The sequence below is a fragment of the Motacilla alba genome, unplaced genomic scaffold (assembly GCF_015832195.1).
Source record: "Motacilla alba alba isolate MOTALB_02 unplaced genomic scaffold, Motacilla_alba_V1.0_pri HiC_scaffold_34, whole genome shotgun sequence".
Classification (NCBI taxonomy): Eukaryota; Metazoa; Chordata; class Aves; order Passeriformes; family Motacillidae; genus Motacilla; species Motacilla alba.
Genome location: NW_024037436.1, coordinates 1802073 through 1825739, shown reverse-complemented (window position 1 = coordinate 1825739; position 23667 = coordinate 1802073). Strand labels below are relative to the sequence as shown.

The following is a 23667-nucleotide window of genomic DNA, read 5'->3' as shown; positions in this document are numbered from 1 at the left end:
CAAAAAGACTATGGTGGACACCAAGACCCCAGAACCTCCCTCTCCTCCATCTACCACCCTCCTCATCCTCCTGGGCCACCCCAACAAAGCCATGGTGGATACCAAGAGTGAAGAACCTCCCTTTTCTCCCATCCACCACCACCCTCATCCTCCTGGACCCCCCCAACAAATCCATGGTGGACACCAAGACCCAGAACCTCCTTTTTCCCCCATCCACCACCACCCTCATCCTCCTGGGCCACCCCAACAAAGCCGTGGTGGACACCAAGAGTGAAGAACCTTCCTTTCCTTCCATTCAGCCCCTTCCAGAAGACCCCAACCCCATCCACCACCCTCCTCATCCTCCTGGGCCACCCCCAGAGCCCACGGTGGACACCAAGACCCCAGAACCTCCCTCTCCCCCATCTACCACCATCCTCTTCCTCTTGGACCATCCCAACAAATCCACGGTGGACACCAAGAGTGAAGAACCTTCCTTTCCCCCATCCACCACCCTCCTCATCCTCCTGGGCCACCCCAACAAAGCCGTGGTGGACACCAAGACCCCAGAACCTCCCTCTCCCCCATCTACCACCATCCTCTTCCTCCTGTGACATCCCAACAAAGCCATGGTGGACACCAAGACCCCAGAACCTCCCTCTCCCCCACCCACCACCCTCCTCATCCTCCTGGGCCACCCCAACAAAGCCGTGGTGGACACCAAGACCCCAGAACCTCCCTTTCCCCTGCCCACCACCCTCCTCATCCCCTGGGCCACCCCCAGAGCCCACGCTGTCCCCCAGGCAGGTCCCCCGTGTCCCGCCTCACCTGGAGGAGACACCACGTGCTGGTTGAGGTGGGGCGGGGTGCTGTGCTCGGGCGCCGGGGGCAGGTGGGGCGGGGGCAGCTCGGGCTGGGGCAGGTGCAGGATGGGCTGGCCGAAGTGGGCCATGGTGTCGAACATGGTCCCCGGCAAGGGGTGCTCCAGGACGGGCACCTGGGCGGGGACGAAGGGCGGCGGCGGCGGCGGCGACGCCTTCAGGGGCGCGGCGGGCTGCGGGACGGGCGGCGGCTGCGGCGGCTGCAGCGCCGGCGGGACGGGCTGCGGCGGCGCCGGAGGGGGCTGCGGCGGCGCCGGCGCCGCTTGGTGGTGGTGGTGGTGGTGCTGTTGGAGAGGGAGGAGTTAGAAAGGGAGGAGACGTCGCGGTGGCGCGGCAGAACGGGGGTTTGGGTACGGGGACGAGGCGGTGGGGCGGCAAAGGGGTGCGGTGGGGCGTCAAAGTTGGTGGTTTGGTTGTCAAAATGACCTCTTGGGTCAGCCAAATGCGGTTTTGGGCACCAGAATGGTCTTTTGGTCATCGAAACGGCCTCCTGGGTCATCCCAATGTGGTTTGAGACACCAAAATTGGTGTTTTGGTCGTCAAAACGACCTCTTGGGTCATCCCAATGTGGTTTGAGTCACCAAAATTGGTGTTTTGGTCATTGAAACGGCCTCCTGGGTCACCTGAATGTGGTTTGAGACACCAAAATAGGTGTTTTGGTCATTGAAACGGCCTCCTGGGTCACCTGAATGTGGTTTGAGACACCAAAATAGGTGTTTTGGTCATTGAAACGGCCTCCTGGGTCACCTGAATGTGGTTTGAGACACCAAAATAGGTGTTTTGGTCATTGAAACGGCCTCCTGGGTCATCTAAATGTGGTTTGAGACACCAAAATTGTATTTTGGTCGTCAAAACGACCTCTTGGGTCATCCCAATGTGGTTTAAGACACCAAAATTGGTGTTTTGGTCATCGAAATGACCTCTTGGGTCATCTGAATGTGGTTTTGGTCACCAAAATGTTCTTCTGCGTCATCAAAATGGTTTTTGGTCATCAAAACAACTGATCCCATCTCAATCCCAATCCAACCCCAATCCATGGATCCAACCCCAACCTAATCCATGGATCTCATCCAAATCCATGGATCCAACCCCAATCCATGGATTCAACCCCAACCCATGGATCCCAATCCCAATCCAACCCCAATCCATGGATCCAACCCCAACCTAATCCATGGATCTCATCCAAATCCATGGATCCAACCCCAATCCATGGATCCAACCCCAACCCAAATCCATGGATCCAACCCCAACCTAATAAATGGATCCAACCCCAATCCATGGATCCAACCCCAACCTAATTAATGGATCCAACCCAAATCCATGGATCCCCAACTCCAATCCAACCCCAATCCATGGATCCCAATCCATGGATCCAACCCCAACCCACGGATCCCAATCCAACCCCAATCCATGGATCCCATCCAAATCCATGGATCCAACCCCAACCTAATGAATGGATCCAACCCCAATCCATGGATCCCCAACTCCAATCCAACCCCAATCCATGGACCCAAACACAACCCAATCCCAATCCATCGATCCAATCCCAACCCCAACCCAATCCCAATCCCAATCCTACCTTTTTCTGCTCCCGCCCCGAGTGCCCTTTTTTCTTCAACTTCGGCGCCATTTCTGCCAAAAAAAGGGGAAAAGGAAAAGAATTAATTTGGGAACGGCTCCGGACGGACCCGACGGCACCGATCGGGAACGGGGCTGGAATTCCCCAGGGATTTCTGGGATCGGGGATTTTTGCCGCCAAAACAAAACGAGGGAGAATTGTTGAAGAAAGATCCAACGGCCAAGAAAACGGACGGATTCCACAGGATCGGATATCCCGGGAACGTCGCTGCTCCAGAGGGAGAACCTCGGCAAAGTCCATCGCCGGTCGCTGGATCCCAGCTGGAATTGCGTTCGTGGGAGAAAGTACCAAGGATTTCAAGCCAAGGATGACCCCAAATTCCATCGCCAGTTGCTGGGTTCCAGTAAGATTTGTGAGGTCCCGAAGATTCCGAGGATTTCAAGCCAAGGATGATCCCAAATTCCGTCGCCAGTTGCTGGGTTCCAGTCGGAATCGCGAGGTCCAAAAGGAGATTCCAAGGATGATCCCAAATTCCATCGCCGGTTGCTGGGTTCCAGTCAGATTTGTGAGGTCCCGAAGATTCCAAAGATTTCAAGCCAAGGATGATCCCAAATTCCGTCGCCGGTTGTTGGTCCCAGTCGGAATCGTGAGGTCCAAAATGAAATCCCAAGGATTTCAATCCAAGAATGATCCCAAATTCCGTCGCCGGTTGTTGGTCCCAGTTAGAATCTTGAGGTCCAGCAGGATCATCCTGGATTTTAGAGATCCCAACTCAAAGCTGATCCCAACCTTCACCGCCGATTGTTGATCCAAGTCGGAATCACGACGTCCGGAAGATTCCAAGGATTTCAACCCAAGGATGATCCCAAATCCCATCGCCGGTGCTTGAGCCCAGTCGGAATCGCATTCCCAGAAGGATCATCCTGGATTCTGGAGATCCCGAGGATGATTCCAACCTTCATCCCCAGCCACTGGGTCGGAGTCACGAGGTCCGAAAGAAGATTCCAGAGATCCCAACCCGAGGATGATCCCGAATTCCATCACCAATTTCGGGTCCCAGCTGGAATTTCCTGCTCCACAAGGAGATTCCAAGGACTTCCAACTTGAGGATGATCCCAAACTCCATCACGATTTTGGATCCCAGCTGGAATGGTGAGGTTCCATGGAGATCCCAACCCAAGGTTGATCCCAGCTTCCATCACCGGTTGCTGGTTCCCAGTCGGAATCGCGTTCCCGGAAGGATCATCCTGGATTTCGGAGATCCCGAAGATGATCCCAACCTTCACCACCAACTGGAATTTCCTAGTCCAGAAGGATGATCCTGGAATTTGGAGATCCCAACCCAAAGATGATCCCAAATTTCATCACAGATTTTGGCTCCCAGCTGGAATTTTGTGCTCCAGAGGCGATTCCAAGGATTTCCACCCAAGGATGATCCCAAATTTCATCACCGATTTTGGCTCCCAGCTGGAATTTTCTGCTCCAGAGGCGATTCCAAGGATGATCTCAAATTCCATTGCCGGTGTTTGATCCCAGTCGGAATCACATTCCCAGAAGGATCATCCTGGATTTTGGAGATCCCGAAGATGATCCCAACCTTCACCGCCAACTGGAATTTTCTAGTCCAGAAGGATGATCCTGGATTTTGGAGATCCCAACCCAAGGATGATCCCAAACTCCATCATCAATTTTGGCTCCCAGCTGGAATTTTCTCTTCCAGAGGCGATTCCAAGGATTTCCACCCAAGGATGATCCCAAACTTCCTCCCTGGCTGTCGGATCCCGGTCGGAATCGCGCTCCCAGAAGGATCATCCTGGATTTTGGAGATCCCAACGCAACCCATGGATGAACCCTCAACCCCGAATCCACGGGGACAAAATCCAGGATCGATGGAAAAGTCACTTCCGGGTGACTTTGGTGGCAAAAATGACAAATTTATGGGATTTTTTCCTAAATTTCCCCCAAAATCCTGATTTTATTCCCACCCAAACAGCGAAACGGCGACGGACGGATCCGAATTCCTGCATCCTGGGGTGGAATTCCATGAAAAAAGTGAATTTTTGGAGTCCTTTTATGGCTTTTATTATTCCCAAAAATCCAAGGGATCCGATTTTCCAAGCTTTTGAGGGAGGGAGGAATTGGTGCTCCCAAGGCTGAGAAATCTTGGGAAAAGGAACATAAAAATCAAGGGATTTTGGGCAAAGATTTGGGGCAGATCAAGGTTTTCTGGGAAAAAAAATCTGGATTTGGTGGTTTGGAGTGAAACTCATCCCAAAAAATTCCTTTTCCAGGTTTTTCTGCTTCCAACACCCACTTTTTTTGGGAAAAAATTAACCTCTGGATTTGGGATGAGCCCAATCCCGTTAATTTTGGTGGATTTGTGGGAAAATCAGGCAACAATAAAAATAAAACCCTGATAAAAATAGGATTTAAAGGATAAATCCAGGGAAGAATTCAGCACCAAATGCCTGCGTTTTCCCATTCCTAAGCCAGGCCTAAAAATTCCAACAAAACCTCCAAAAATTCCAACAAAACCCCCAAAATTATGGAAAACTCCTTGAAATTGTTCAATAAAAAAATTCATTAAAATGCTCAAAGATTCCTAATTCTGGATTTATCCTGGAAAATTGCTGGGAATCACCGCCAGATCCGGCGCAATCCTGGTTTTTTTTGGATATTTTTGGGATTTTTTTCTCTTTTTTGGGGGGATTTTTTTGGATTTCTGCTCCCTCTCCACACCTGACCCCGCTGGAATTCAATCCCAAATATTTCCAGGGTTTTTTCCAACACCGGAGGCACCAAACCCTTCCCATTTCCCGGAGTTAAGCCCGGCTCAAGCTCGGATTTTGGGATGGGAACAAATCCCAAACCCACGGCGGGGACGGGAGCGAGGAAAAGTGGGGATTAGGAAAATTTGGGATAAAAAACCAGGAAAATTTGGGATAAAACCCAGGAAAAACTGGGATAAAAACCAGAAAAAAATGGGATAATAACCAGGAAAATTTGGGATAAAAATCAGGAAAAACTGGGATAAAAACCAGGAAAAATTGGGATAAAACCCAGGGAAATCTGGGATAAACCCCAGGAAATTCTGGGACAAAAACTAGGAACATTTGGGATAAAAACCAGGAAAATCTGGGATAAAACCCAGGAAAAATCAGAATTTTAACCCAAGGGAGGCGCAGGGAGCGACGCCGGAGAGCTGGAATTCCAAATTCCCTCAAAATCCATTTTTTCCCTCCAGATCCCAGATCCCAAATCCACCTGGTGCCATAAAGTAAAAAAGGATTTATCCCTAAAATCCCATTTCCTCCATGATTTAGCCCCAAAAATCTCATTTTTCCTGGTTTTTTTAATCCATTAAATCCCACTCCCTCACCTTAAGTTCCCATTTTCCCCATTTTTTAATCCACAGAATCTGGTTCTCTCAATTTTTTAATTCAGGAAATTTCATTTCCCCCATAAAATCCCACTTCCTCCACTTTTTTCCTCCATAAAACCCCATTTTTTTCCCACCAAATCCTTTTCCCTCCATCTTTTTATCCATAAAATCCCATTATTTCCATAAAATCCCTTTCCCTCCACTTTTTTTCTCCATAAATCCCATTTCCTCCACTTTTTTCCTCCACAAAACCCCATCTGCTCCACCATTTTTGCCTATAAAATCCCATTTTATCCATAAAACCCCATTTCCTACATTTTTCCTCCATAAAACCCCGTCTGCTCCATTTATTTCCCCATAAAAATCTCATTTTTCCCACCAAATCCCATTTCCTCCATTTTTTTCTCCACTAAACCCCATCTGCTCCACCATTTTTGCCCATAAAATTCCATTTTATCCATAAAATCCCATTTCCTCCATCTTCTCTTCACCATAAAATCCCATTTCCTCCATTTTTTCTCCATAAAATCTCATCTTCTCCATTTTTTTCTCCACAAAAATCCCATTTCATCCATAAAATCCCTTTTCCTCCATCTTTTTACCCATAAAATCCCATTTCCTCCATCTTCTCTTCACCATAAAATCCCATTTTATCCATAAAATCCACTTCCTTCCATTTTTTTCTCCATAAAATCCCATTTCATCCATAAAATCCCGTTTCCTTCATCTTATCTTCACCATAAAATCCCATTTTCCCCCTCTTTTTCTCCAATATTCCCATTTCCTCCATAAAATCCCATTTCCTCCATCTTCTCTTCACCATAAAATCCCATTTCCTCCATTCTTTTCTCCATAAAATCTCATCTTCTCCATTTTTTTCTCCACAAAAATCCCATTTTATCCATAAAACCCCATTTCCTCCATCTTATCTCCACCATAAAATCCCATTTCCTCCATTTTTTCCCCCGCAATTTCCCCATAAATCCCGTTTTTCCCCCCAAACCCCACTCCCTCCACCTCCACCACCAACCCCGTCATCCCCAAATCCCCCCCGAGCGCTCCCAACCCGAACGTCCCCCGGCGCCGGCTCCGGGATTAAAACAAACGCACAGGAAGGACAAATCCGCGGCACGGGGTCGGGGCCGGCCGAGGCTCCCCCAAAGACGAGCGGACGGCCAAGGCAGGAATGAAATCGAGTTTATTTGTCCGGAGAAGGTCGGGAGGGGCGGGAAGCGCTAACCTGAGTCCGACTCGTCGCTGTCGGAGGAGCTCGACTCGCTGCTGGATTCCGACTCCGACGACGAGAAGCCCTTGAGCTTGGAGGAGCCGGCCAGGACGTCGAGCTTCTCTGCCGGGAACAACGGGAGCGCGTCAGCGCCAGCGGGGACTGAGAGCCTCCACCCAACCGGGCTGGCCTAAAGGCAACCGCGGCGTCCCAGCTGGGGCGGCCTCAACCCAACTGGGGCAGCCTCAACCCAACTGGGGCAGCCTCAACCCAACTGGTTGGTTCTAAACCCAACTGGGGCAGCCTCAACCCAACTGGGGCAGCCTCAACCCAACTGGTTGGTTCTAAACCCAACTGGGGCAGCCTGAACTCAACTGGTTGGTTCTGAACCCAAGTGGGTTATCCTAAACCCAGCTGGGTCATCCTGAACTCAACTGGTTGGTTCTAAATCCAATTGGTTTATCCCAAACCCAACTGCTTGGTTCTAAACCAAACTGGCTTGTCTTAATCCCAACTGGCTGGTTCTAAACTCATTGGTTTGTTTCAACTGGTCAGTTCTAAATCAGTTCGTTCATCCCAAACTCAACTGGTTGATCCCAAACCCAGCTGGTTCATCCCAAACTCAACCGGTTGATCCCAAACCCAGCTGGTTCATCCCAACTGGTTCATCCCAAACTCAACTGGTTGATCCTAAACCCAGCTGGTTCATCCCAACTGGTTCAGCCCAAACTCAACTGGTTGATCCCAACTGCTTTGTTGCAAACGCGCACTCGACAATTTAAAATACTAAACTTTAAAATAAAATCTTTAATTATCTCAACTAGAACGCGACCCGTGGCGGCCGCCATTTTGAATCCTACCCGCCGCCATCTTGGCGAGGCGAAAACCCCTCCAAAACCTCCCCAAAACCCGACCCTTGGGATCAGAACTGGGCTGAACCCCCCCCAAGTTTTGGGGTTCGGGCGTACCTGGGGGTTTCCTCTTCTTGCGCAGGCAGGAGGTGACGTAGCGCTCGAGCTCGCGCAGCGTCGACGGCTTCAGCGTCTCGAAGTCGATCTCGATCTCGTCGGGGTTGGAGTTCTTGAGCGAGGGCTCGCGGGACTGGATGATGTGCACCACCCGGCCCAGCTTCTCCCCGGGCAGCTTGTTGATGTCCAGGCTCAGCTGGCGCTTCTCCTCGTAGGACATGGGCTTGCACTTCTCCTCCTCCTCCGACTCGTAGGCGGGCGCGGCTTTGCTGGGCTTCACCGGCGCCGGCTCCTTCTTGCTGCTCACGCCAACAAAAAGTGGTGGTTTAGGCCTAAACCCGACCTAAACCCAACCTAAACCAGCCCTAACCCACAGGATCTGGAGGACTTCAATGCGACCACCTCCTTCTTGCAGTTCACACCAACAAAAATGGTGGTTTAGGCCTAAACCCGACCTAAACGTGGTCTAAAACCAGCCTAAACCAGCCCTAACCCACAGGATCTGGAGGATTCACTGCCACAGCTCCTTCTTGCTGCTCATGCCAACAAAAATGGTGGTTTAGGCCTAAACCCGACCTAAACCCAGCCTAAACCAGCCCTAACCCACAGGATCTGGAGGACTTCGCTGCCACCAGCTCCTTCTTGGTGCATGTGAGACCTAAAAATGGTGGTTTAGGCCTAAACCCAGCCTAAACCAGCCCTAACCCACAGGACCTGGAGGACTTCGCTGCCACAGCTCCTTCTTGCTGCTCACACCAACAAAAATGGTGGTTTAGGCCTAAACCCAACCTAAACATGGTCTAAACCCAGCCTAAACCAGCCCTAACCCACAGGATCTGGAGGATTCACTGCCACAGCTCCTTCTTGCTGCTCATGCCAACAAAAAATGGTGGTTTAGGTCTAAACCCGACCTAAACCCAGCCTAAAGCAGCCCTAACCCACAGGATCTGGAGGACTTCGCTGCCGCCAGCTCCTTCTTGGTGCATGTGAGACCTAAAAATGGTGGTTTAGGCCTAAACCCAGCCTAAACCAGCCCTAACCCACAGGACCTGGAGGACTTCACTGCCACAGCTCCTTCTTGCTGCTCACACCAACAAAAATGGTGGTTTAGGCCTAAACCCAACCTAAACATGGTCTAAACCCAGCCTAAACCAGCCCTAACCCACAGGATCTGGAGGATTCACTGCCACAGCTCCTTCTTGCTGCTCATGCCAACAAAAAATGGTGGTTTAGGTCTAAACCCGACCTAAACCCAGCCTAAAGCAGCCCTAACCCACAGGATCTGGAGGACTTCGCTGCCGCCAGCTCCTTCTTGGTGCGTGTGAGACGCAAAAATGGGGTTTTAGACTTAAACCCGACCTAAATCCACCCTAAACCACAGGAGCTGCAACTTCACCGCTGGCTCCTTCTTGTTGTGACAAGAATTTTGGACCTAAACCTGCCCTAAACTCAACCGAAACCCAGCCCTAACCCACAGGACCACAAGAGCTTCGCCACTGGCTCCTTGCTGCTCGCAGGACCAAAAAAATGGCATTTTAGGTTTAAACCTGGCCTAAATCTGATCTAGACACGCCCTAAACCTGGCCCTAACCCACAGGAACCGGAGGAGGTTTAGTTTCCATCCTAAAAACGAGTGGCTTTGCTGGATGTGGCTTTGAGATGAAGCTCAGGTAGGAGCTGGGGTGGAAAGCTGAGCTTAAAATGTGTGGTAATATCAAGGCGAGCTTAAGATGGTCTAGACTAGGCTCAAGCTTCTCCTGGACACCCAGAACTGAGCTCAAGATGGTTCTGGACAGCCAAAGCTGAGCTCAAGCTGGTTCTGGACAGCCAAAGCTGAGCTCAAGCTGGTTCTGGACAGCCAAAGCTGAGCTCAAGCTTCTCCTGGACACCCAAAGCTGAGCTCAAGCTGGTTCTGGACAGCCAAAGCTGAGCTCAAGCTGGTTCTGGACAGCCAAAGCTGAGCTCAAGCTTCTCCTGGACACCCAAAGCTGAGCTCAAGGTGGTTCGGGACACCCAAAGCTGAGCTCAGGCTTCTCCTGAACACCCAAAGGTGACCTCAAGCTGGTTTGAACACCCAAAGCTGAGCTCAAGGTGGTTCTGGACACCCAAAGCTGAGCTCAAGCTGGTTTGAACACCCACAGCTGAGCTCAAGGTGGTTCTGGACACCCACAGCTGAGCTCAAGGTGGTTCTGGACACCCAAAGCTGAGCTCAAGGTGGTTCTGGACACCCAAAGCTGAGCTCAAGCTGGTTTGAACACCCACAGCTGAGCTCAAGGTGGTTCTGGACACCCAAAGCTGAGCTCAAGCTGGTTCTGGACACCCAAAGCTGAGCTCAAGGTGGTTCTGGACACCCACAGCTGAGCTGAATTTGCTCCTGCACAGCCAAGCCCAGCTCCAGGGAGAAGAATCGGCCCCAAACCCTGAGCTGACCTCGGGGCTGGGCTCAACCCCACCCCTCACCGCCAGGTCCCTCATTAATCCCCTGCGGTAATTACCTTAATTAGCACCGGGGAAATCCCCAAACCGCCCCAGGGAACTGTGGGAGGGCCCACCTGGAGGCGCTGCTGTTGCTGTTGCTCTTCTTGGCCTTCTTGGGCGGCGGCTCCTTGGCTTTGCTCTTCTTGGCGTCCTCCAGCTCCTCCTTCTTTTTGTGCTTCTCCTTCTTCTTCTCCTTCTTGTCCTTCTCCTTCTTCTTTGGTTTGTTCTGCTGGGGCTGGGACAGCGCCGCCAGCTGCTCGTGCACGGCCTTGAGCTGCGGGAACGGGGCCACGGGACGCTGGAGAACTCTCCGGAAGCTCGGGGCCACCTCAGGCTGAGCCCGACCTTCCGCAGGGCAGCGTCCACCCACGCCAGGGTCACCTCCAAGGTGACTGCAAACTGGGAGTGACCAACCCCCCTGGTGACCCAGATCAACGTCCAGGGGGGCCATGGGCACCTCCAGGGTCACCAAACCCAACCCTGGAGTGACCCCACCTGGGAGTGTCACCTGCAATGGCTCCATGGGCACCTCCAGGGTCACCAAACCCAACCCTGGAGTGACCCCACCTGGGAGTGTCACCTGCAATGGCTCCATGGGCACCTCCAGGGTCACCAAACCCAACCCTGGAGTGACCCCACCTGGGAGTGTCACCTGCAATGGCTCCATGGGCACCTCCAGGGTCACCAAACCAACCCTGGAGTGACCCCACCTGGGAGTGTCACCTGCAATGGCTCCATGGGCACCTCCAGGGTCACCAAACCCAACCCGTGACCCCACCTGGGAGTGTCACCTGCAATGGCTCCATGGGCACCTCCAGGGTCACCAAACCCAACCCTGCAGTGACCCCACCTGGGAGTGTCACCGGCAACCATTCCATGGACACCTCCAGGGTCACCAAACCCAACCCGTGACCCCACCTGGCCACTGAGTGTCACCTCCAACAATTCCATGGACACCTCCAAGGTCATCAAACCCAACCCGTGACCCCACCTGGCCACTGAGTGTCACCTCCAACAATTCCATGGACACCTCCAAGGTCATCAAACCCAACCCGTGACCCCACCTGGCCACTGAGTTTTGGGTCAACCCAACACTTCCAGGCCAACAAACTCGTTAATTTTAGGTCAACGAACCAAAGAATTTTGGCCAACAAACCAAACAGTTTTGGGTTATCCCAGCACTTTCAGGTCAACAAACTCAAGGGTTTTGGGTCAAACCAAGGGTTTTGGGCCAAAAAACCCAACAATTTCGGGTCAACCCAACACAACTTTAGGTCAACAAACCCAACTGTTTTGGAGCGACAAAGCCAACGATCCTGGGTCAAGAAACCCAACCATTTTCGGTCAACAAACCCAACCAATTCCAGTTAAAACCCGACTAATCTGGGTCAACAAACCCAATGATTTCATGTCAACCCAACAATTTCAGGTCGACAAACCCAACAATTTTGGGTAGACAACCCCAACCATTTAGGTCAACAAGCCCCATGATCTAGGTCCATAAACCCAATGATTTTGGGTTGACAAACCCAACGATTTAGGTCCATAAATCCAATGATTTTGGGTCACCAAACCCAATGATTCTGGGTCAACAAACCCAATGATTTAGGGTAGACAACCCCAACCATTTAGGTCAACAAACCGAATGATTTAGGTCCATAAACTAAACGATTCTGGGTCAACAATCCCAACGATTTAGATCGACAAACCCAACGCTTTTGGGTCAACAAACCCAACGACTTTGGTTTGACAAACCCAACTGTTCAAGCCCAGCAAACCCAACAAATTTGGTTTAGACAAACCCAACGGTTTGAGCTCAGCAAACCCAACGGTTTTGGTTTGACAAACCCAACTGTTCAAGCCCAGCAAACCCAACGGTTTTGGTTTGACAAACCCAACTGCTCAAGCTCAGCAAACCCAACGGTTTTGGTTTGACAAACCCAACTGTTCAAGCCCAGCAAACCCAACGGTTTTGGTTTGACAAACCCAACTGCTCAAGCTCAGCAAACCCAACGGTTTTGGTTTGACAAACCCAACTGCTCAAGCTCAGCAAACCCAACGATTTTGGTTTGACAAACCCAACTGCTCAAGCTCAGCAAACCCAACGATTTTGGTTTGACAAACCCAACTGTTGAAGCTCAGCAAACCCAACGACTTTGGTTTGACAAACCCAACAAATTTGGTTTGACAAACCCAACTGCTCAAGCCCATCAAACCCAACGACTTTGGTTTGACAAACCAAACGGTTTTGGTTTGACAAACCCAACTGTTCAAGCTCAGCAAACCCAATGGTTTTGGTTTGACAAACCCAACTGTTGAAGCCCAGCAAACCCAACGGTTTTGGTTTGACAAACCCAACTGTTCAAGCTCAGCAAACCCAACGGTTTTGTTGCCTCTGGAGCTGATGATGGTCGTGGGACATCCATCACCTCCAGCCGTGACCCCAAGACCACCCAACCCCACCGCAGGGACCCCTGGGCCATGCCGTACCTGCTCCTGGAGCTCGGCCAGGCGCTGCGCCCGCTCCTCCTCGGAGTCGTCGGAGGAGCTGTCGCTGTCGGAGGAGCTGTCGCTGCTGCTGTCGCTGGATGAGGGCGGGGCCACCTTGGTGGGGGGCGGGACCACCACCGGGGACGAGGCGGGGATCACCGGCTCCTCCGGCTCGTCCGGCATCTTGGCAAAGCGCATCTCGAACACGTCCTGCAATCACAGGCAACGGGCCCGAAGTGACGCCGGGGTCGGCACCGCGGCGTCTCCGAACGGGGGGAAACCTACGGACCGGTGGGCTCTCCACCAAAGCCAACGCCTGGACACGGGGTGGGGCGAGGGACCCTGAAATCTTGGGAGTTTCTTGGAATTCTGACTCTGTCCAAGGTGGATCTGGGGGGAAATTGATGGGATTGACTCAATTTCTCATTTAAAAGCTGCAACTTTCAGGTTCTTGAGGTCTTCCGGATCTTCTCGGATCACCTTCAGTAGAAGGTCCGCCTGTGGATTCCCACTGGAGATCTCAACCATCCCCAAAGTGGTTTTGGGAGAAAAAGTCACAGGATTTCCGCAATTTCTCATTTAAAAGCTGCATCTTCCACGTTCTCGAGTTCTTCTGGATCTTCTTGGATCATCTTTGGTTGACTCCATGATTTGCGAGGTCATTTCCGACCTCAATTCCACAGTGGATTCCCACTGGAGATCTCAACCATCTCCAAGATGGTTTAGAGGGAAAAATTTGTAGGATTTCCTCAACTTCTCATTTAAATCCCGCGTTTTCCAAGTTCTTGAGATCTTCTTGGATCACCTTTGGTTGACTCCATGATTTTCGAGGTCTTTTTCCAGCCTCAATTCCACCGTGGAGTCACAGCCCGCTCTCCTCTCCATCCATTCCAGGCATTTTCACTCGTTTTGAAGGATTTTCACTCGTTTTGGAAGGGTTTCACTCCCCTTTTTAAGGCGTTTCCCTCAATTTTGAAGGATTTTCCCAAATTTCTTTTTTTGTAATTTTTTTGCCCTATCAGCATTTTTTGATTATTGTGATTTTTTCCCCACCAAATCCCGCTGGGAAAAAAAAGGAATTTCCCTGGAAAGTTGGGAATTCTGGAATGTTGGGTATTCTGATTTCCTTCACTTCATCAACAAAAACACCCCAATTTTTTTGGGTTTTTTTTTGCCGAGTCAGCATTCTTTTATTATTCCGATTTTTTTTCCCCCCAAAATCCCGTTGGGAAAAGAAAAGGGAATTTCCCTAGAAAGTTGGGAATTCTCCTGGAAGGTTGGGAATTCTGATTTCCTTCACTTCATCAACAAAAACCCCCAATTTTTTTTTTTTTTTGGTAATTTTTTTGCCGAGTCAGCATTCTTTTATTATTCCGATTTTTTTTCCCCCCCCAAAATCCTGCTGGGAAAAAAAAAGGGAATTTCCTCGGAAAGTTGGGAATTTTCCTGGAATGTTGGGAATTCAAAATTCAAATTCCAATTCCTTCGCTTCAACAACAACAAAAAAGCCAATTTAAAATATTTTTTTTTCCGAGTCAGCATTTTTTGGATTATTTTGATTTATTTTTTTCCCCCAAATCCCGGTGGGAAAAAAAAACGGGAATTTTCCTGGAATGGTGGGAAGGCTCACCTGCAGCTTGCGGGCCATGGCCACCACCTCGTGGTCGGCGGGGTTGTACTTGTAGCAGTTGGAGAACATCAGCCGCACGTCGGCCGCGAACTCCTGAGCGTCGCGGTACTCGCGGCCCTCCAGCTTGGACTGCAACGGGGAAAACACCAAAAATGGGGAATTCCGCCCAAATCCCACCCTCGTCTTATCCACCAAACCCCATTTAATCCCCCGAAATTCCCCTTTTCCCCCCTCTTGTCCCCTCCAAATCCCATTTTTCCCCCCAAACCCTCATTTTATCCCCCCAAACCCCATTCAATCCCCCGAAATTCCCATTTTCTCCCTCTCATCCCCTCAAAATCCTGTTTTTTCCCCTCAAAATCCCATTTCTTCGCCTCAAAATCCCATTTTTCCCCTCCAAATCCCCATTTCCCCCCATTTTTCCCCCCCAAACCCCATTTAACCCCCGAAATTCTCATTTTCTCACTCTCATCCCCTCAAAATCCCATTTCCCCCCCCAAACCCCATTTAATCCCCTGAAAATCCCATTTTCTCCTTCTCATCCCCTCCAAATCCCATTTTTTCCTCTCCAAATCCCATTTCTTCCCCTCCAAATCCCATTTTTCCCCCTCGAAATCCCATTTCTTCCCCTCCAAATCCCATTTCTTCCCCTCTAAATCCCATTTTCCCCCCCCAAACCCCCATTTTCCCCTCCCGAACCCCATTTCCCCCCCCATTTCCCCCCGTCGCCCCCTGACCTTGATGGTGCTGAGGTCCATGGGGTGTTTGATGATGTCGCAGTAGTCGTGCAGCCCCAGCGCCTCCACGTCCACGGGTTTGTAGAAGGGCCACGCGTAGGCCGCGTGCTTCTTGGCGAACATCTCCTTGATGATGCCGCCGCAGTACTTGAGCTGCTCCGAGGCCTTGGAGCCGCGCAGCTCGGCCGAGTGCTGCTGCGAGTCGGGCATCTCCTTCTTGGGGGGCTTGACGGGCCGGCCGCTCTCGCGCCGCGGGCCCAGCTTGGTGGCCTTGGGCTCGGCGGGCAGCGAGGACGAGTCGTGGATGGGGTCCATGGCGGTGGGAGTGGTGGTGTCTGCTTTCCTCTTCACGCCTTTCTTTGTCTGCCGAGGGAACGCGCGGGTAAGCGAGGGCATCGGGGGTTGGAGTTTGGGCTTTGGGGGTGTTCCGTGGGGTTTTGGAGGTTGGGCTTTGGCGGCATTTGTTGGAATTTTGGGTTTTGGAGGTTGGGATTTGGTGGCATTTGTTGGAATTTTGGGTTTGGAGGTTGGGCTTTGGCGGCATTTGTTGGAATTTTGGGTTTGGAGGTTGGGATTTGGTGGCATTTGTTGGAATTTTGGGTTTGGAGGTTGGGCTTTGGTGGCATTTGTTGGAATTTTGGGGTTTGGAGGTTGGGCTTTGGGGGTGTTCCGTGGGGTTTCGGGGATTGGAGTTTCTACTCCAGGATCGTTCCTTGGAATTTGAAGTTTTGGAGTTTGGGCATGGCAGCGTTCAGTGGGGTTTGGCTTTTAGTGTTTGGGCTTTCAGGGCATTCGTTGGGGCTTTGGCTTTTGGGCTTTCTACCTCAGGATTGTCTGCTGGAATTTTGATTTCTGGAGTTTCTACTTCGGGATCGTTCGTTGGAATTTTGACTTCTGGAGTTTCTATCTTTGGACGGTTCATTGGAATTTCGACTTTTAGAGTTTCTATCTTTGGACAGTTCATTGGAATTTCGACTTTTAGAGTTTCTATCTTTGGAAGGTTCATTGGAATTTTGACTTTTAGAGTTTCTATCTTTGGACAGTTCATTGGAATTTTGACTTTTGGAGTTTCTATCTTTGGATCGTTCATTGGGTTTCTACTCTGGGATCCTTCATTGGAATTTTGAGTTTTGGAGTTTCTATCTTTGGATGGTTCATTGGGGTTTCTACTCTGGGATCGTTCATTGGGATTTTGGCTTTTGGAGTTTCTGTTTTTGGAAGGTTCATTGGGATTTTGGCTTTTGGAGTTTCTATCTTTGGATGGTTCATTGGGGTTTTGACTTTCGGAGTTTCTATCTTTGGATGGTTCATTGGGATTTTGGCTTTTGGAGTTTCTATCTTTGGATGGTTCATTGGGTTTCTACTCTGGGGTCGTTCATTGGGATTTTGGCTTTTGGAGTTTCTGTTTTTGGAAGGTTCATTGGGATTTTGACTTTTGGAGTTCCTATCTTTGGATGGTTCATTGGGATTTTGGCTTTTGGAGTTTCTATTTTTGGAAGGTTCATTGGGATTTTGGCTTTTGGAGTTTCTATCTTTGGAAGGTTCATTGGGTTTCTACTCTGGGGTCATCAGTTGGAATTTCGACTTTTGGAGTTTGTGCTTTGGGATCGTTCGTTGGAATTTGGGTTTTGGAGTTTCTACTTTGGGATTGCTCACGGGAATTTTGACTTTAGGTGTTTCTACCCCGAGATCACTCGATAAATAACATTAAATAAAATAATAAATCCCAACACCAAATGAGACTAATTAACCCTGGCTAACGAGGCGACAGTAATAATTACAAAAACAATCATGATATAAATTAATAACAACAACACGAGCAACGACTAACCTCAACAATAACAAACACAATACCAAACCCCACACCCCAATTAGGCTAATTACCCGTGCCTAACGAAGCAATAGTAATAATTATAATGACAAAGATAATAATGCTACTAATAACACCGTGATGATTAACACCAACGAAACCAAACACAATCACTACCCTCACCCCCCAATTAAGCTAATTACTGGTGCGTAATAAAGCAAAGATAATGATAATGAAAACTATAATAATAATAATAATAATAATAAAACCAACAACATAAACAACAATTAACACCACCAACCCCCTAATTAAGCTAATTACTGGCAGCTAACAATGAAATAATAATAGCAATAATAAAAATAATAAAGATGATGATAACAAAAGTAACAAAAGCAGTAACAGTAAAACAATTAACATCAGCAACACCAAACCCAATGCCACTCCCACCCCTAATTAAGCTAATTAGCGGCATCTAACAAACTAACAACAATAATAAAAAATAACTACCACTTAATAATAATAATAATAATAATAATAATAATAATAATAATAATTATAATAATAATAATAGTAATAGTAATAATAATAACAATAATAGATTACCGCCACCCCCCCGGGCCCCTAATGAGGGTAATTAGCGCGGCTAACGAGGCTCTCACCTTGACGGGCTGGGCGGGCGTGGGGATGACGGGCGGGTGGGGGCTGCAGCGCGGCGGGCGCGGGCGCGGGCGGCGCCGGGGCGGGCGCGGGGGGCACGGGGGGCACCACGGTCATGGCGGGCGGCACCAGCAGCTCGGCGCCCGCCGCGCCGGGGCCGCCGAAGGGCAGCGGCGGCGCCAGGCCCGGCACCGGCGGCACCGGCGGCACCGGGGGCGCCGGGGAGGAGGCCTGGGCGGCGTTGGGCACCGCCGAGGAGCCCGGCTTGGATGGCACTGCCGGGAGAAAAACCGTCAGGGGGAAATTGGGGAAATACGGGGGGAAAATAAGGGGAAAAAAGGGGGGAAAAGGGGGAAAATATGGGGAAAATAGGGGGGAAATAGGGGGAAAAATGGGGAAAATAAGGGGAAAATATGGGGAAAATATGAGGGAAAAAGGGGAGGGGAAGGGGGAAAATATGAGGGAAAATATGGGGAAAAATGGGGGAAAATATGGGGAAAAAAGGGGGGGGAAAAGGGGGGAAAAAAGGGGGGAAAAGGGGGGAAATAGGGGGAAAATAGGGGGGAAATAGGGGGGAAATGTGGGGAAAATGGGGGAAATATGGGGAAAAAAGGGGGAAAAGGGGGAAAATATGGGGAAAAAAGGGGGGAAATAGGGGGAAAAATGGGGAAAATAGGGGGAAAATATGGGGAAAATATGAGGGAAAAAGGGGGGGGAAAGGGGGAAAATATGAGGGAAAATATGGGGAAAAATGGGGAAAATAGGGGGAAAATATGGGGAAAAAAGGGGGGAAAATATGGGGAAAATATGGGGAAAAAAGGGGGGAAAAAGGGGGGAAAAGGGGGGAAAATATGGGGAAAAAAGGGGGAAAATATGGGGAAAAAAGGGGGGGGAAAGGGGGGAAAAGGGGGGAAAAGGGGGAAAAAAGGGGGAAAATATGGGGAAAAGGGGGGAAAAATGGGGAAAAAAGGGGGGAAAAGGGGGAAAAAAGGGGGGAAAAAGGGGGAATAAGGGAAAAAAGAAGGGAATAAAAGGGAAAAAAGAAGGGAATAAAAGGGGGAAAAAGGGGGAAAAAGGGGGAAAACTGGGGAAAAAGGGGGAAAAAAGGGGGAAAATATGGGGAAAAAATGGGGAAAAAAGGGGGAGTAAGGGAAAAAAGAAGGGAAAAAAAAGGAAAAAAGAAGGGAATAAAAGGGAAAAAAGGGGGAAAAGGGGAAAAAGAAGGGAAAAAGGGAAAAGAAGGGAAAAAAAGGGGAAAAAGAGAAAAAGAAGGGAAAAAAGAAGGCGAAAAAAGGGAAAAAAGAAGGAAAAAAAGAAGGGAGAAAAAGGGAAAAAAGAAGGGGAAAAAGAAGGGGAAAAGTGAAAAAAAGGGGAAAAAAGAAGGTGAAAAATTGGAAAAAAGTGAAAAAAGGGGAAAAAGGGGGAAAAGAAGGGGAAAAAAAAAGGAATAAAGCGGGAAAAAAAGGGAAAAAGAAGGGAAAGAAGAAGAAAAAATAGAAGAGGAAAAAGTGAAAAAAGGAGAAAAATGGGGAAAAAATGAAAAAAGAAGGTGGAAAAAAAGGAAAAATAAGGGAAAATAGGGGGGAATTAAAGAAGAAACAAGGGGAAATGTGGAGGGAAATAAGGGAGAAAATCAGGGGAAATGAGGGGAAAAAAAGCAGGAAAAGAGGAGAAAGATGGAAGAAAAAAGGGAAAAAATGAGGGGAAAAAACCAGAAAAACAACGGGAAAATAAGGGAGGAAAATAGGGGGGAAGAGGGGGGAAAAGGGGCAGAAAGGGAAATTTTGGGGGGAATTTGGAGGATTTTGGGGGAATTTTGAAGATTTTGGTTTTTTGGGGGGAGTTTTGAGGATGTGGGGATTTTTTTTGGCACAAATTTCTGGGAATTTTGGGGATTTTTAAGGGGAATTTCAGGATTTTTCCTTCTGGAATTTTTAGGATTTTGGGGGAAGGAATTTTGGGGGTTTTTTTCAGAAATTTCAGAAATTTTAAGGGAGAAATTTTGTGGATTTGGGGATTATTTTGGAAGGAGAATTTTGGGATTTTTGGGGGGGGATTTTGAGGATCTGGGGATTTTTGGGGGGGAATTTTGGGATTTTTTGGGGGGAAATTCTGCAGATTTGGGGGGGGGGATTTGGGGAACTTTTGGCAGGATTTATCGGAAATTTTTTTGGGGGGGATGTTGAGGATTCGGGGATTGTTTTGGGGGGAATTTTGGGATTTTTAGGGAGCCCCACCTGGTTCCTTGCGGGCGCGGCCCCGGCCCTTGGTCTGGGCGATGACGATTTCCGTCTCCTCCTGCGTCATCTCCGAGATCTTCTGCAGGAAAAGCTTCTCCAGAGCCTCTGCCATCAGCACGATGTCATCCCCTGGCTGGGAAATGGGGAAAAAAAACCAGGAATTAGGGAAAAAACCCCAAAATTAGAGAAAAAATCCCAAAAATTAGGGAAAAAACCCCAGAAATTAGGGGAAAAATAAACAGGAATTAGGGAAAAAAACTTCTCCAGAGCTTCTGCCATCAGCACAATGTCATCCCCTGGCTGGGAAATGGGGAAAAAAACAGGAATTAGGGAAAAAAACCCCAAAAATTAGGGAAAAAACCCAGGAATTAGGGAAAAGAACCCCAGGAATTAGGGGAAAAATAAACAGTAATTAGGGAAAAAAGCTTCTCCAGAGCTTCTCCAGAGCTTCTGCCATCAGCACAATGTCATCCCCTGGCTGGGAAATGGGGAAAAAAACCCCAAAAATTAGGGGAAAAAACCCAGGAATTAGGGAAAAATCCCCCAAAAATAGGGAAAAATCAAAAAAAAAATAGGGAAAAAACAGGAATTAGGAGAAAAACCCCAAAAATTAGGGAAAAAAACAGGAATTAGGGGAAAACCCCCAAAATTAGGGGAAAAAACCCCCAAAAATTAGGGGAAAAAACCAGGAATTAGGGGAAAAACCCCCAAAATTAGGAAAAAAATCCCAAAAATTAGGGAAAAAAACCAGGAATTAGGGGAAAACCCCAAAAATTAGGGAAAAAAACCCAAAAATTAGGGAAAAAACCCCAAAAATTAGGGGAAAAAACAGGAATTAGGGGAAAAACGCCCAAAAATTAGGGAAAAAATCTCAAAAATTAGGGGAAAAAAACCCCCAAAAATTAGGGGAAAAAACCAGGAATGAGGGGAAAAACCCCAAAATTAGGGGAAAAACCCCAAAAACCAAGGAAAATTAATTATTAATTTTAAAAATTGTCGATGAAATTGTGTTTTCCCCCAGCCCGACCCCGCTGACGTCCCGGCCCCGAGCGCGGCGCGCCGCACCTTGTTGTAGATGTAGCAGTTTGTAAACATGGTGTTGAAGTCCTGGATACATTCCTGGGCGTTCCAGTAGTAATTGTTCTCCAAGCGCTTCTTTATTGTTCCCATGTCCATCGGGGTCTTGATTATCTTGTAATAGTCCTGGGAAACACAAAGGAGGCGTCTTGAAGGGTTGGGGGCATCGACCCAACCAGGGGTCATCTACTCAACCATTGGGTCATCTACTCAACCAGGGGTCATCTACTCAACCATTGGGTCATCGACTCAACCAGGGGTCATCTACTCAACCATTGGGTCATCTACTCAACCAGGGGTCATCTACTCAACCATTGGGTCATCAACTCGACCATGGGGTCATCAACTCGACCACGGGATCATCAACTCAACCATGGGGTCATCAACTCAACCATGGGGTCATCAACTCAACCATTGGGTCATCAACTCGACCATGGGATCATCAACACAACTACGGGGTCATCAACTCAACCACTGGGTCATCAACTCGACCATGGGGTCATCAAATGAACCATGGGGTCATCGAATGAACCAATGGGTCATCAACTCAACCATTGGGTCATCAACTCGACCATGGGGTCATCAAATGAACCATGGGGTCATCGAATGAACCAATGGGTCATCAACTCAACCATTGGGTCATTGAATGAACCATGGGGTCAGCAACTCAACCACTGGGTCATCAACTCAACCACTGGGTCATCAAATGAACCATGGGGTCATCCACTGAACCAATGGATCATCAACTCAACCATGGGGTCATCAACTCAACCATGGGATCATCAACTCAACCAGGGGATCATCAAGTCAACAATGGGGTCATCAAGTCAACCACAGGATCATCAACTCAACCAGGGGATCATCAAGTCAAACATGGCGTCATCAAGTCAACCACTGGGTCATCAAGTCAACCACTGGGTCATCTACTCTACCAGGGGATCATCAACTCAAGCAGGAGATCATCAACTCAACCATGGGATCATCAACTCAACCAGGAGATCATCAACTCAACCATAGGGTCATCAACTCAACCATGGGGATCATCAACTCAACTACGGGGTCATCAACTCAACCATTGGGGCATCAACTCAACCATGGGGTCATCAACTCAACCATTGGGGCATCAAATGAACCATGGGGTCATCAACTCAACCATTGGGTCATCTACTCAACCAGGGGTCATCTACTCAACCAGGGGGTCAGCAACTCAACCACGGGGTCATCAAATGAACCATGGGGTCATCGAATGAACCAATGGGTCATCAACTCAACCATTGGGTCATTGAATGAACCATGGGGTCAGCAACTCAACCACTGGGTCATCAACTCAACCACTGGGTCATCAAATGAACCATGGGGTCATCCACTGAACCAATGGATCATCAACTCAACCATGGGGTCATCAACTCAACCATGGGGTCATCAACTCAACCATGGGGTCATCAACTCAACCAGGGGATCATCAAGTCAACAATGGGGTCATCAAGTCAACAATGGGGTCATCAAGTCAACCACAGGATCATCAACTCAACCAGGGGATCATCAAGTCAAACATGGCGTCATCAAGTCAACCACTGGGTCATCAACTCAACCACTGGGTCATCTACTCTACCAGGGGATCATCAACTCAACCAGGAGATCATCAACTCAACCATAGGGTCATCAACTCAACCATGGGGATCATCAACTCAACCACTGGGGTCATCAACTCAACCACTGGGTTATCAACTCAACCAGGGGATCATCAACTCAACCATGGGGTCATCAACTCAACCACTAGGGTCATCAACTCAACCATGGGATCATCCACTGAATCAATGGGTCAGCAACTCAACCATTGGGTCATCAACTCAACCACTGGATCATCAACTCAACCACCGGACCATCAGCATCAACCATTGGATCATCCAATCCAACCAACGGATCATCAACTCTACCACTGGATCATCAACTGAACCCTTGGTTCATCTCATCCAACCAGCAGCTCAACCCCACGTGCCACAATTCCCCGATTCCCGTAGAACCCCGACATCCCCAGTTCCTGGAGAGCCCCAACCTTCTCCAGAACCCACCGGGAGGTTGAGCTTGACGGCGTCCACGGGCTGCTGGAAGGGCCACGCGAACTGATGCTTCCAGAGGGTCTTGAGGACCACCTTGAGCAGATACTGCAGCTGGTTGGTTTGGCGCTTGGGTTTGTTGGGGTTGGACGTCTCCGGCGGCGGCGGGTTGACCCCGACGCCGCCCCCGGGCTGGGCCTGGCCGGGCGCCGGCGCCGCCGACGGCTGCGTGGAGTCCAGGGCGTCCGGCAGCACCGGGAGGTTCCGCAGGCGCGTGCCGGGGCCGCTCTCGGCCGCCATGGCGTTGATGCCGTTGCATTCCTCGCCGGAGACCCTGGGGACCGACGGGAGGGGCTCGAGCGCCGAGCTGGGGGGGTGGGACCACCCTGGGGTGGCACCGAGGGGGGTGGGACCACCGTGGGGTGGCACCGAGGGGGGTGGGACCACCCTGAGGGACCTGAGGTGGCACCAAGGGGG

General features: G+C 49.5%; 1 protein-coding gene across 1 annotated transcript in view; it reads right to left on the bottom strand.

The window, feature by feature from the left end:
- The window catches only part of LOC119696643 (bromodomain-containing protein 4-like), a 46781-nt gene that overhangs the window by 13111 nt on the left and 10003 nt on the right, over positions 1 to 23667 (bottom strand). The window contains 13 exon segments of the mRNA XM_038126447.1: positions 808 to 1144; positions 2440 to 2492; positions 7062 to 7169; positions 8015 to 8313; positions 10567 to 10766; positions 12983 to 13192; positions 14613 to 14741; positions 15350 to 15712; positions 17819 to 17860; positions 17862 to 18091; positions 20054 to 20189; positions 21122 to 21259; positions 23206 to 23524. Of these exon segments, the coding sequence (XP_037982375.1) occupies positions 808 to 1144; positions 2440 to 2492; positions 7062 to 7169; positions 8015 to 8313; positions 10567 to 10766; positions 12983 to 13192; positions 14613 to 14741; positions 15350 to 15712; positions 17819 to 17860; positions 17862 to 18091; positions 20054 to 20189; positions 21122 to 21259; positions 23206 to 23524 (2564 nt within the window).